The sequence below is a fragment of the Lissotriton vulgaris genome, chromosome 2_2, assembly GCF_964263255.1.
Source record: "Lissotriton vulgaris chromosome 2_2, aLisVul1.2, whole genome shotgun sequence".
NCBI classification, from domain to species: domain Eukaryota; kingdom Metazoa; phylum Chordata; class Amphibia; order Caudata; family Salamandridae; genus Lissotriton; species Lissotriton vulgaris.
This window is the reverse complement of record NC_141688.1, coordinates 223,973,580-223,986,883: the sequence shown is the minus strand read 5'-3', so window position 1 is coordinate 223,986,883 and position 13,304 is coordinate 223,973,580. Positions and strand designations below refer to the sequence as shown.

Here is a 13,304-nt window from a genome sequence, read left to right as displayed (position 1 = left end):
TCCCATCTTTGGTATGAGGTTTTGGCACAAGGACCACTGGGCTAGCCCATGGGCTCTCTGATGGCTCAATCACTCCAAGCTCCAACATCTTTTGCACCTCAGCCTTTATACAATCCCTGACATGGTCAGGTTGCCTGTAGATCTTATTCTTCACAGGCAGACTGTCACCAGTGTCCACCTCATGGGTGCACCATTTAGTCTGGCTGGGTGTGAGTGAAAACATATGTCTGTGGGCCTGCAACACCTGTCTGCAGTCCACCTGTTGCTGCTCAGTGAGGCTGCCTGCCAAGGCTACTCCATCAACTGAACCATCATCAGGGTTCTGGGAAAGCAGGTCTGGGAGAGGGTCACTCTCTTCCTCCTGATCCCCATCTGTGGCCATGAGGAGACTCATGTCCTCCCTGTCAACAAATGCTTTCAAACGGTTTACATGGAGCACCCTGTGGGGGCTCCTAGGGGTGCCAAAGTCAACCACATAGGTGACTTCTCCCTTTTTCTCAATGATAGGGTAGGGTCCAGTCCATTTGTCCTGGAGAGCTGCTGGCCCCACTGGGTCCAACATCCACACCTTCTGCCCTGGCTGGAACTCAACCAGAACAGCCTTTTGGTCATGCCAAGCTTTCTGTAATTCTTGACTGGCCTCAAGGTTTTTGGATGCTCTCTCCATGTATTCAGCCATCCTGGAGCGGAGACCAAGTACATAGTCCACAATGTCTAGTTTAGGCTTTTTGAGAGGTAACTCCCATCCTTCCTTCACCAAACTCAATGGACCCCTCACAGGGTGGCCAAACAAAAGTTCAAAAGGGCTGTAGCCAACCCCCTTCTGTGGGACCTCTCTGTAAGCAAAGAGCAAGCAGGGTAAAAGGATGTCCCATTTCCGCCTAAGCTTCTCTGGTAAACCTTTTATCATTCCCTTTAGGGTCTTGTTGAACCTTTCCACAAGCCCATTGCATTGTGGATGGTAGGGTGTGGTAAACTTCTAGTTTACTCCACACTCTTTCCACATTGCTTTTAAGTATCCAGACATAAAGTTGGTACCTCTGTCTGAAAGAACCTCCTTTGGAAAACCCACTCTTGAGAAAACTGCAATGAGGGCTTTTGCCACCACAGGTGCTGTGGTGGTCCTCAGGGGAATTGCCTCTGGGTACCTGGTGGCATGATCCACTACCACCAGTATAAATCTGTGCCCAGATGCTGTTTCAGGATCCATGGGACCCACAGTGTCTATTCCAACTCTTTCAAAGGGTACCCCCATCACAGGTAGTGGTATCAGGGGGGCCTTTGTTGTACCACCTGACTTACCACTGGCTTGGCAAGTGACACAGGAGCGACAAAACTCCTTGACATTTTCTGACATGTGAGGCCAGTGAAAGTGTGGAACAAGCCTGTCCCAAGTCTTATTCTGGCCTAAGTGTCCTGCAAGGGGAATATCATGGGCCAAGGTAAGAAGGAAACCCCTAAACTTCAAAGGTATAACCAACCTCCTGGTTGTGCCAGGCTTGGGGTCTCTAGCCTCTGAATAAAGGAGTCCTTCATCCCAATAAACTCTATGGGTACCTTGAGCATTCCCTGCAGCCTCAGCAGCAGCCTGCTGTCTGAGGGGTTCAAGTGAAGGGCAATCTAATTGGACCTGCCCCAGGTCTGCCCTTGAGGGTCCCCCTGTCCCCAGAAACTCAACCTGATCAGGCTCAAGCTCCTCTGAGACAGTCTCCCCTTGGACTGCAGAATCAGTTTCCTGTGAAACTTGATCCTCAACCTGGGGCAAGTGGGAAGGCACAGCCTTACCCCTCTTGCTCCTTCTCTTGGGTTGTGGTTGGTCTATTGTTTCAAGTTCCACCACTGGTTCAGGAAGGCACTTCTTAGCCTGAGACCTTGTCACTGCAAGGACATGAGCTGCAATCCCTAGCATTTCTGCATGAGTCCTGTACTCCACTTCTGACCAAACTGAGCTTTCAAGATCATTGCCTAACAGACAGTCTACTGGGAGGTCTGCACTCACAACAACTTTCTTTAGGCCATCTACCCCTCCCCAGGAGAAGTTCACAACAGCCACACTATGTGAAGTAGTGGAGTTGCTTGCATTGGTCACTAGGTAACTTTCACCTAGTACAATCTGACCAGGGTCCACAAAGTATGGTGTCACCATAGTGACACTGGCACAAGTGTCCCTGTAGGCCTGAGCCAGTTTCTCATTGATTAAGGGAGCCTGCCTATATTTGCCCAGGTTACTGGGGCTTACTGCAGTGGTCAAAGATAAGTCCACATCATATAGGAGAACTGCCTGTGTGGGGATTCTGACTAGGCCAGATTCCACCTCAGTACCCAAGGTTAACCCTACTATCCCCTTAGGTTGTGCACTACCACTGCTGACTGTACTAGGGGGTGCAGTTGCTTTAGGAGCTGCAGTGGCAGGAACTGGATTTTTCTTAGTGCATTCACTGCCCCAGTGTGAAACTGATTTGCAGGTATTACACCAAGGTTTCTTTGGGCCATCATTCTTCTTTTTCTTGTTTCCATTTTGGGAACCCCCCTCCTTATTACTAGTTTGGGGGCCTGAAGACTTCTGGTCCTTGTCTTTATCTTTCTGATTCCCACCCTTCTGGTCTGTTTTCTTCTGGTCACCCTGGTTCTGGTTTTTCTGCTTAATCCTTGTTCTGACCCATTTGTCTGCCTTCTTTCCCAATTCTTGGGGAGAGATCAAATCAGAGTCAACAGGGTATTGATGCAACAGCTGGTTCTGACAGTTATTAAGGATCTGCTCTCTCATTATAAGATTGTACAATCCTGTATAGTCTGAGACTTTACTTCCCTGCAGCCAACCCTCCAGAGCCTTAGTGGCACAATCAACAAAATCAGTCCAGTCCTGAGTCTGTGCTTTTTGGGTGTCTCTGAACAACAACCTGTATTGCTCAGTGGTTAGGCCAAACCCTTCAATAAGAGCACTCTTCAGGACAGAGTAGTTTTTGGCATCCTCAGGTCTAACAGTGAGGAGCCTATCCCTCCCTTTCTCAGAAAAGGAGTACCATAAAATTGCTGCCCACTGATCCTCAGGGACCTGCTGTACCATGCAGGCCCTCTCAAGAGCAGTCATCCATTTGTGGATGTCATCCCCTTCCTTGTAGGGGGGCACAATTTTTGTCAGGTTTCTATTATCATAGGCCCTGTCTTTTTCTTTAGGAACTTTGCTGCCACCAGTGGCATCTAAGCCACACAATTTTCTTTCTCTTGCTAAAGCAAGTTTAGCTTGAGCCAAGGCTACCTCTTCCCTTTCTATTTGGAGTTGGACAGCCCTCATTCTGGCCCTATGCTCTTTCCTCTGGGAGGGAGTCATCCCTCTTTGAGATTCTCTTGAGGCACTAGAAACATGAGAGTCCCCTGATTGCGATCTCACCCTCCTGTTGCCTGGGAGAATTTGGTTATGGGATCTGGAGTGGTGCTGGCCCTCTCCATTCCCATGTAGGTCTAGGTTGGCCTGGTTAAGCCTGGCAACCTGTACCTGGGTCACCCTCTGATCCTGATCTTCAGGCTCTTCTACATCTGAGCCTTCCTCTTCCTCTTCCTCCTCCTCTTCTTCTTCATCTGGAAGATCCTCATTCTCAGGGGAGTTTACCCCCTCACCTGAATCTAAGGGAGCCTGACTCACCTTATCTAAGTCATCCTTTTCCAGGATAGCTATCAGGGAAGGAATAGTAGGGCCTCTGCCCTTTTTTAGCCCCCTGGCTGTGCACAAGGCACTCAGGTCTTTGTGGCTAAGGTTGTCATATCTGGAAGTTGCCTTGGTAGGGTCAACTGCTACAGGAGCAGAGCCCGAGGCTCCACCTGTATCAGACATGACTGCTAGTGAGGTGTAAGTGATGCACTTACCTACACTAAGTGTTTTCCTACTGTACCTTGCTAGTGAGTTGTAGTCTGGGTGTGCTAATCCCTTTAATCTACAACTACTAAGTTCAGTAGAACTTAATATGCTAAGCTTTTGATTTATATGTACCTAAGGTACTTGATGTGATCTTTCAATTTGATATAAAGATTGCAATGGTAAAACAAACAGCAAGCTCAAATCCCACCGCTGCTGCCACCAATGTGAGAAGTTGGCCTGATATGTAGTGTTTCCAATTCTGGAACCACTTGGTATCAGTCCAAACAAACCCCAAAGATGTCTGGTTGTAAGTCAACCTTGTTAGACAAGCTATCCTAGTGGTAGCATGGACTAAGCAGCCTTAAAGGCTAAACTTAAGCGGTCGTGTTAAGCGAGCTGTTTTACCACATACAATCCTGTAATAAAATGAAAGGACACCACACAAGTATATATTGTAAAAATATATGTATTTATTTCTAAATTACTCCCCAGTACTCTTTATGAGGAAAGGGGCACAAGCGTTAAATCAAAAGCACAGTATAACATACAAAGTTGCACAATTTTGGAGGAGGGCCGGTGGCCACTCAAACCATATACTAAAAAAATGGTATAAGAGATACCAATCGAACAGTGGTTAGGCCTAGGGCCTAGTGAATCGCTGGGAGCAGTCAGGACTAGCAATGCTGAAGTCGGGAGTAGCCCACGGGACTCGGGTGCAGCACGGAAAGTGCGGCTTGCACCAATGCAATGTCAATGGTGCGTAAAAGTTACACAAAGTGAGTTTAAAGATACTTCCGCTGAACCTAGAGGAACAAAACTTAAGACACAGACCCTAGAGGTGTGGACCAGTGTGGGAACACCGGCGTTGCAATGTTACCTCACCCACAGGAAGCGGGTGCACAGAGTCGAAGTGGCGTCGGGTTTTGACACGCAGGCTCTTGGTGCTTGGAGCTGAAGAAGCTGCAGGCGATGTGAAGCAGAAGTGTCCGGTGTGATCCAAGGGTGGATCGAAGTCGAAAAGTACCTGAAAGCAGAGGGGACAGAGTCTGGGTCACTCAGCAGTGACCAGGGTGGAACCAGGACGGAACCGGGCAATGTCGGGCGCAATCAGGTGGTTGTCGAGAGGCTTCTCTCCGCTGTCACGTGGGCTCTGGGGCATCTGCGACGTCCAGGAGCAGGTCACGATCTGTCCCACGTAGGCTCTCGCCGTCAGCACCGTCGGCTTCAAGATTGCAGCAAACAGCACTTGGCAAAAGCAATCCACGCGGAACCGGGAGATTGCTTCTCACTCGAACCAGGAGGGTCAGAGTGGGGGCTCCTTTTCACAGGAGCTGGTGCAGATCTGGAGCAACCAGAAAAGCAAGTCGTATTTAAGGTTTCGTCGGCACAGGGGCCACAAGCCAGCTGGCAAGTGACCGGGCCAACGCGTCGAGCCAACACAAGCAGAAGGGCCCCAAGCAGCGCTCGTCGAGTGTGGAGGGGTGAGCTTTGGTGCAAGGGTAGCTCGGGGTGGGGGCTTCTCAAACCCCGGTGTACAGCTTCGAGGGTCACTCGTGGGCTGCACGGTCAGCGTCTCGTGGCCTTTTCAAGATGGCGTGCCCCACGCTTCCGGTCGCCTCCACGGGTCTCAGCTCTGCAGGGACTGTGGATCGGGCTGGGAGAAGGCAGGCAAGCTTGATCTCGTCGATCTCTGTCGCTCGAGTTCCGGCGGGAACTGCAACAAAGCAAGGATCGAGGGCTGGATGGTGCCTGTTTGCACAGGGTGGTCAAGGTGACCACAAGGGAGATTCTTCCGTCTTCTATGTTGAATAGAATGTCGAAGGGTCCAGAATTCGTTTCTTATGTTTCTTCAGGATGATCTGAGTTGCATTGGCACTGCTCCCACTCTTATTCGAATCTGGTGGGCTGGACATCCTGCTAGGTCCCCTCCTATGGGTGGGACCCAGGAAGGGGGTGGTTACACCCCTTTCATTTGATCTAGGCCGCGCTGGGACTGGGGCTGGGATGCCCCAGAACCGGTTTGGCTGGATTATGCAAGGGGCAGCCTTGTGCTCCCCAGGCAGTGTCTGGTTTCTTTGAAACCTCCCTGCTACAATCCACTATCTCCTGTCTGGGGTGGTTTGACACCGCCCTACGACAGGAAACCCTTTGTCCAGGCCACCATATGCTGAGTTTCGGTCAGCAGCAGGAGGCCAGACCCGTGTCTGTGGCAGAGGCATCCATTTTGTGGATCTGAGGCTCATTTTAAATCAACCGCGTTTCAGTAAAGTAACATGTCTTGTCCCTCTAGAAGGGTGGAATGCTACCCCCGTCGCCAGAACTAGCGAGGGGGTAGTATTCCAATTCGTATGACACCTTACACGACATGTTTTGATAAAGCCAAACCAAAGTTGCTATATAACCGCGAGGATTATAAGGCGCTTAAGAGTATATGGTATGGCATTATCCCGGATCAGCTTAGGGAGTTGTTCCCGACAGCTGCAGACAGGCTCAGCTCATGCCAGAGCTCCATCTCACATAAAACCACGCACTCTGCCTCCAGGATTGATGAGGCCTTCCATAGGAGTGGCTTACAGGCTATATATGTGTCCAGATATAGGTTTAGATATAGGTATACTATATCTAAGCAAGGGGTGATTACACCCACTTGCCCCAGCTGAGTGATCAGCCAGTTGTGTCAATTTAAGAACCAGCCAGGGGTGGCAAAAGCTATGCTTCAGCCCCTGGTAGGCCTTGGTGGCACCTATGCCCTGAGCACCTATAGTGCATGGTACAGGGGCTGACAAAGAGTCCATTTCCAATTGTGGTATGTACCACAGGGGTGGGGAATTTCTATCTCCCGACGCCCAAGACATCTAGATTTCTTACAGGGGCAAGAGGTTTTAATTTCTAACTTGTCCAAAGGACAAGTAGACAGTCTTTTGCTTTCTCCCCCAGGCTCTTGTGTGGCTTCCAGGCCCTTCCCTGGTCCTTTCATTTTCTTTGAGCACAAGACGCAACTCCAGAACACAGACATCACTGGAATGTAAGGGGCTGCATTAAGGGCCTCATGGCTCCTGCTCTGACTTTAACCTTGTGACCCCCCTGCCTTTCATTCTGTGCTTCACCCTTGAGCCACAAAATCGGCCCAAATATCCCTCCTCACCCTCGCCGGGGGCCTACAATAAAGCTCTTGCTTTCCTTTCTCATGCAGCCCCTGCACAACCCTCCTTTACAATTTGCTCTGCCTGTACACCTTATTTTTCACTCGGTGCCTGTACTTGCTAACCCCCTCCCCTGTGACTGCCCTGACCCGCTCCCCTTGGCCTCTCATATTTTACCGCATCCAGGGCTTACATTAAAGTTAATAAGTTTCCCCATGGGGAATTGATGCAATCCTCAGGCACCCCCTCATTTCTCTCCTTGCACTGGGCCTCTCGTCTCAATTTGTGCGTGCACCAGGGGCATGTTAACACGCCACTGTAGCATCTACAGCAGCTGTGGAGTTCTTAATGGGCCTCTTTCTGCAGGTCCAGACAAAGGTTCATAATTAACATGAAATGGTGGATGGATATATACATGGATGAATGAGTGAAAGGATGTATGTAAGAATGGATGAGTGGAAGAATGGATGAGTGCAAGGGTGAATGAATTGATGGATGGGGTGAAAGTGGATGGATGCAAGGATGGATGAGTGAAATGGTGAGTGAATAGGTGGGGTGAAAGTGGATGGATGAGCGAAAGGATGGGTGGTTGAATAAAAGGGTGGATTGATGGATGAGAGAGAGTGGATGAATGGCTGATGGAGTGGGTGGATGGCTGATGAAGTGGACGGATGGATGGTTGGGTGGACGGATGGATGGCTGTGTGGACGGATGGATAGATTGATGGGTGGAGGATGGATAGATTGATGGGTGGAGGATGGATAGATTGATGGGTGGAAGGATGGATAGACTGATGAGTGAAACAGCAGATAGAGGGATGAGTGAAAGGGAGAATGGATACGAGTGAAAAAGAGGATGGATATGAGTGAAAAGAAGGATGGATGGGGTGAAAGACAGAAGAGCAAAAGCATGGCTGGATGGAAGTATGAGTGAAAGGGTGGATGGAGGAGTGGAAGTGGATGGAGGAGTGGAAGTGGATGGATGAGCGAAAGGATGGATGGATATATGAATGGAAGGAAGGAGGGATGGATGCGTTTGAAGGATAGATTTGGAGCTGGAAGAGTAGGTTGGGCCCCAAGGGCATCGTGAACCACTAGCTTTAGCAGCTACAGTGGGGTTGGAGCTCTTGAAAATCCTCTTCTGTCTGCAGCTTGGCAGACAAAGGCCCATGATTAACGTGTAAGGGTAAGTGAGTGAAAGGATGGATGTGTGGGTGAAAGGGTAGATAGATGAGTATGAGTGTAAGTGTGGCTTCCTAGATGGATGAAGGAGTGAAAGGATGGATGATAGGGACAGTGGATGGACGATGGATGTGTTGATGAAGGAAAGGGTGAAAAGATAGATGGGTTGCAGGGTGGATAGATCAGTAAGTAAAAGGATGGATGAGTGAAAGGGTAAATTGATGGATGAGCGGAAGAATGGGTGAGGGAAAGGATGGGCAGATGGCTGAGATGGATGGATATGTTTGGGGATGGATGGGTAGATTTGGATATGGATGGGCGGATGGATGAATTGACAAACAGAATGGTGAAAGGCTGATGAAAGAATGCATGGAAGCCAATGTAAAGGTGAAATGCTAGATATCAGTGGGTGAATGAAAGGATGAATGGGTAGATCTGCAGAAAAGAGGCAAAATAAAGAAATCACTAGTATTCAAATCCTTCTATACTATTAGCCTGACATAACCAGAGAGCGTATTATCCGAGCTCTTATATAATGAGTGCTGTAAATTTTTGACGGTGCACTACATAATGGCACCAAAGGGACAAGTGGATTTTGTACAGGACAAGTAGATTTATGAAGCTACCTGTCCTATGGACAAGTAGATATTTTATTAAATTCCACACCCCTGGTACCTATAGCACATGTATTATAAATTTAGAGAGAGAACAGCAGGCTGGGGGTCTGATTAGCAGGCCCACAGCCTCAGTAAATCGTCTTGTGCTAAGAGGCCCCAGGGAGTTCACATCTCTCCTGGGGCTCGTTGCATAATACCATAACTGCGAGGCCCAGGGTTGTAGTTTCCCTCTCCTTGGTAACAGCCATTATATATCCCTGCAATGCAGGGGGTCCTCTCTTTGGCCACGCAGCAATTAAGTAGCGGTGCAAGTCCCAGGGTAGTGGGCCCCTTCCTTAGGCCTTGCAGAGATTGTAACCTAGGCAACAAATGAGTCACCCCCATGAGCAGCAAAGACAGTGTGGCTGCTATTTGCTCCATCCTACCCCACCCCTGACCTTTTGTGCAGGGTGTAAATCGTCAACCCCACCTCTCTATATAATCTACCTTGCCCTTTGAAGTGCAAGGCCGAGCCACACCTGGCTGTTAAATAGTGCATCGAAGGGGGGGGGGGGGCGGGGGGGGGGGGGGGGGGAGTGAGATGGGGCACAGGAGAACACAGTGTGGGCAGAAATATATGTGAGAAGCATGCTGTGGTCTGTGACCAACTGATGCTGGGCCCCATGTGGATAAGGTGAAAGTGGGGCCCTGGGCAGCAGCCCACACTGCCCAAGCCTAGCGCCGGCCCTGCTGCCAGTCATCCCCCTAATCCCACTCACATCTCTGCTTATTGTAACTCCTGCTGCACCCCCTTCCCCATCAAAAGAAGAGGGTGGATGACTGCAACATACTTCAGATGACTAAACAGCTGGTTGTGAGAGCTACAATGGGCAACAACAGAAAAATTGATCCGTCCATAAGAAGCACAAGTTGCTTACGGTGAAAAGCCTTTACGATATGTAGCAGCATAAACCTCCCCACATGCAACTTGCGTTGCATTGGTTGTGACTGCTGCAACAGGCAACAATAAAAGGATGGATGCAGGCTACAACGGAAAGAGGGAGGGTGGGGAAAGACAACAATCAAATAAGGGAGGGGGAGTGAGTGGGTAGGGGAAAACAACAACCGGACACCAACGGAGGTAGCGCCGGTGGGTGCCAGCAACACTGAAGAGAGGAAACGGTACAAAGGGGGAATATACAACCCGATGGAGCCAGCTAAATAAAATGCAATCTGATAGAGTGCTGAAACAGGAAGGAAAACACAGCGTTTAAAAGAAAGAGCATTGGAAATGCAATCGGTTTCACATTTGTTTGAGTTTGAGCTATCTGGATTGTAAATGGAAATGTATTTTACCGATGTGTTATGGTTGTGTGGTGTGGTGTGAAGTGGATCTGTGTTGTTGAATTATGTGGCATGGTGTGGTGCTGTTTGATTATATATATATATATATATATATATATATATAGTAATTATGTATTCAGTGTAGTGGACCTATGTGGAGTGTGTGTTATGGAGTATAATTATGTTGAATTATATTTTATGTTGCGGAGTGGTACGTAGTGGAGTTTAATTATGTGCTGCTCTGTTGAATTTTGTGGTAGATGTGTACTTGTGTGGTGTGGATTGATGTAGGAGGTGCGTTTTGTATTTGTGTTGTTGAGTTGTATTATGTGGTTTGGTGTCGAATTACGTGGTGTGGATTGGAAATGTGTGAAGTTAAATTGGGTTGCGTGGAACGGTGTGCATTTCTGGTGATGAAAAAAAACAAATAGGTAGGAGCTAAGCTAAAGTATGCTAACATAGTGAGACACCTTTTGAATTTGAAAAGAATTTGGTTCACTGACTCATAAGTCAAATTACGCTGTCATTTATATCCTCCCGTGGGGAGACTTTGCTATCCCACATTTTAAAAAACATTCTGTGTGCTTTTAGAAAATCAATGTTAAATATAGTACACGATTACTAAGCCGCATTGTTGGAAGTTTTGCGGTCTGCTGGGCTGGTTTTTATTGTTAATTTGTCTGAGAGCTCGACCTCGGACCTGGGGATCTGGGTTGGAGTCTAGGTAACGACGCCAAAACCTCCTGTGATTCTTGGCAAATCACTTAATATCCCCGTGCCTAAAACGTCCTCTTGTAACGTAACTGGTGCTATGTAAAGCGCTCTGATACCCGATTTGGTTTGCGCCTAGTTCGCGCTATATAAAACTCTGCAAAAAAACCACAAAAAAAACCAACAAAAAACATTGCCTAGTAGCAAGGCCAAATCCAAGCAGTCTCCCATACCTAAACATTAATAGAGCGTGCCTTTCAAAACTGCCCCAAAATGTAAACATGGTTCGCTTTCTTAGCTATCCAATTACATCATGTTCTACTTTCTGTCCCAGTTCCACTCCGGTTCTGCTCACTCAGTGTTTTGGGTCAGCTTGAGCCCAGCTCCCATATATTCACACAGCACTGCACAACACACCTGCACTACCTCCATACCGAAATCTCTCGAGAGCAAAACCAAAGAGCTGTCAGTACCTGGCGGTCCGGTGAGAAAAACGTGTTTGAGCATGACTTCCGATTTTTCTGGGACCTCCAGCTTCTTACCCTCTCAGCTGCTCTCTATAGACCGAAACCAATATTAACCTCTGATTGACTCCCCGGGGGTACTGGTGCCGACTAGTTCCCTCGGGGCACCTTGCCCGTTCCCCGGGTACCAAACTAAGATAAAAACGGAAGATAAATGTATTGACTTCCAAGGTCGTGCTCCAGGTATCCAAAGTTACAGCAGTACTTCTAAGTTCAAACACGTAAGGAAAGCACGCTTCTTTTATGGAAGCTGGTATTTTATCGGCTCGGAAATACCGCAAAAACGCTTTTTCCCTATTTCTTTTTGTTCTTAGATGCGTTCTCGGGTAGCCCACGTTTGTGCTTGGCTCACATCCAAACGTAATGGCACGATGCTCACAGTCACTTTCGCCGTCCCTCGTCGGTGCAATCCTTTTATTTTTGTCACAATGGCGACAATTTAACTTTCGCTAACCCGCCCCAAACACCACTCGCTGCAATGGCGGGAGCCTCGTGTATTTATTTCCTGTGCACAATGCGCGCTTTCACTTTTAATTTTCACAATGGTGGACATTTGATTTTCGTCCTCCCTCGTCCGTGCAGTGGCAGCGGTGGGTGCTACACACACCACTTGAGGCAATGGCGGGCGCTTCCGGTGTTTATTTTCTGAGCGCCATGCAAGCTTTCACTTTTGTTTCTTTGTCGCACTATTGTTGTCCTGCGCCACACTCGCCACTCGCGGCAATGGCTGGTGATACTAGTATTGATATTCTGCACGCCATACAAGCTTTCACTGTCAATTGTCTCACGGAAATTTGACTTTAGCCCTCCTAGTGCTCCATAAAAGTGAAAAACACTTACGTTCCTCCTATTAGAGACTGCTACTTTGTAATAGGAAGAGGGTATCTCTAATATGACATGCTCTTGTTTTTTCCTGCACTGCCCTACCAGACTTGGGGCTCACAGCTGACCTAAGGCTGCTCAGCGCTGGCAGGTTCACATACTCACATTTCAGCCTGACGTCATGACCGGGCCCAATCAGGTTGTGTGTTACGTGCCCTGCGCGGGGACGTCACATCCTGCGTGCTGGTGTAGGAGGCAGGAGGCTGAATTTGCGCGCCTGCTAACCAATCATAGCGCTTGCAGTGGCCTGCTGTATCTCGCACCAGCCCGGGCCGCAGTATGCTGTGAGCTGTGCTGCAGTGCACCCTGCCGAACATTTCAGTTCTGAAGGCAGCCGAGGGATGCCAGACAGTGTGTTACTGGACGGGTCCCCGGCCTGGGACGCACTGGACAGCCTGGACAAGTCAAGTCAAAAAGGTTTATTGCATAATTAATTAAAATCATTACAATTTCCACATGTTAATGTTATGGTACAAAATATGCTTACTAAAAAGATTAGACTCTTCCTTTGTTAAAATGATGTAACACAGTTTTAAACAAGCATTTGCAATGCAATAGGTCTCGCATTATTTAAGTTTGAGCTATTATTATTGTAAATGGCAATGTTTTTTGCTTTATGCTATAGTTTTCTTATGTACATAAAAAGCTACATATAAAGTATTTGTTGTTAAAATTATTTATGCAGTATTTAAATTTGTTTGCATAAAAGATTACAAGAATATCTTAGCAAAAAAGTTAAACTTTTTAATGGTAATTGACTAAATGTCCATTTGTACATTTTAATTTCAAATAGGTAAGTGTAAACATCACAAATATATTGTGCAAACAGTGCAAAATATTTTAGCCATAAATATTTTTGTTTTATGAGGTAGTTTGTAAGAAAATGATTGTAAAAGGCAAACACTGTAATTAAAATGTAACATATAACAGTACAGTTATGGCTAGTAAACATACATTAGTAGTATAGTATAATTGTAAACAAGATGTAAATAAGACTACAGAAATTAGCATGAATTATCACTTTAATATCAACTTTACAAACATTTTGAAAACACGATCACAGCTGG

The 13,304-nt window shown here is 47.5% G+C and overlaps 1 protein-coding gene across 2 annotated transcripts in view; it reads right to left on the bottom strand.

Moving 5' to 3' along the window:
• NTPCR (nucleoside-triphosphatase, cancer-related) overlaps positions 1 to 12,352 on the bottom strand; it is a 376,293-nt gene extending 363,941 nt beyond the window's left edge. The window contains exon 1 of one of the 2 annotated variants that reach the window (XM_086959590.1): positions 11,305 to 12,352. In XM_086959590.1, coding sequence (XP_086815716.1) covers positions 11,305 to 11,338 — 34 coding nt within the window. In that variant the 5' untranslated portion in view covers positions 11,339 to 12,352. The remainder of the gene's footprint in view (positions 1 to 11,304) is intronic. The other variant, XM_086959588.1, reaches the window with a different exon arrangement.
• Positions 12,353 to 13,304: the final 952 nt, after the last annotated feature.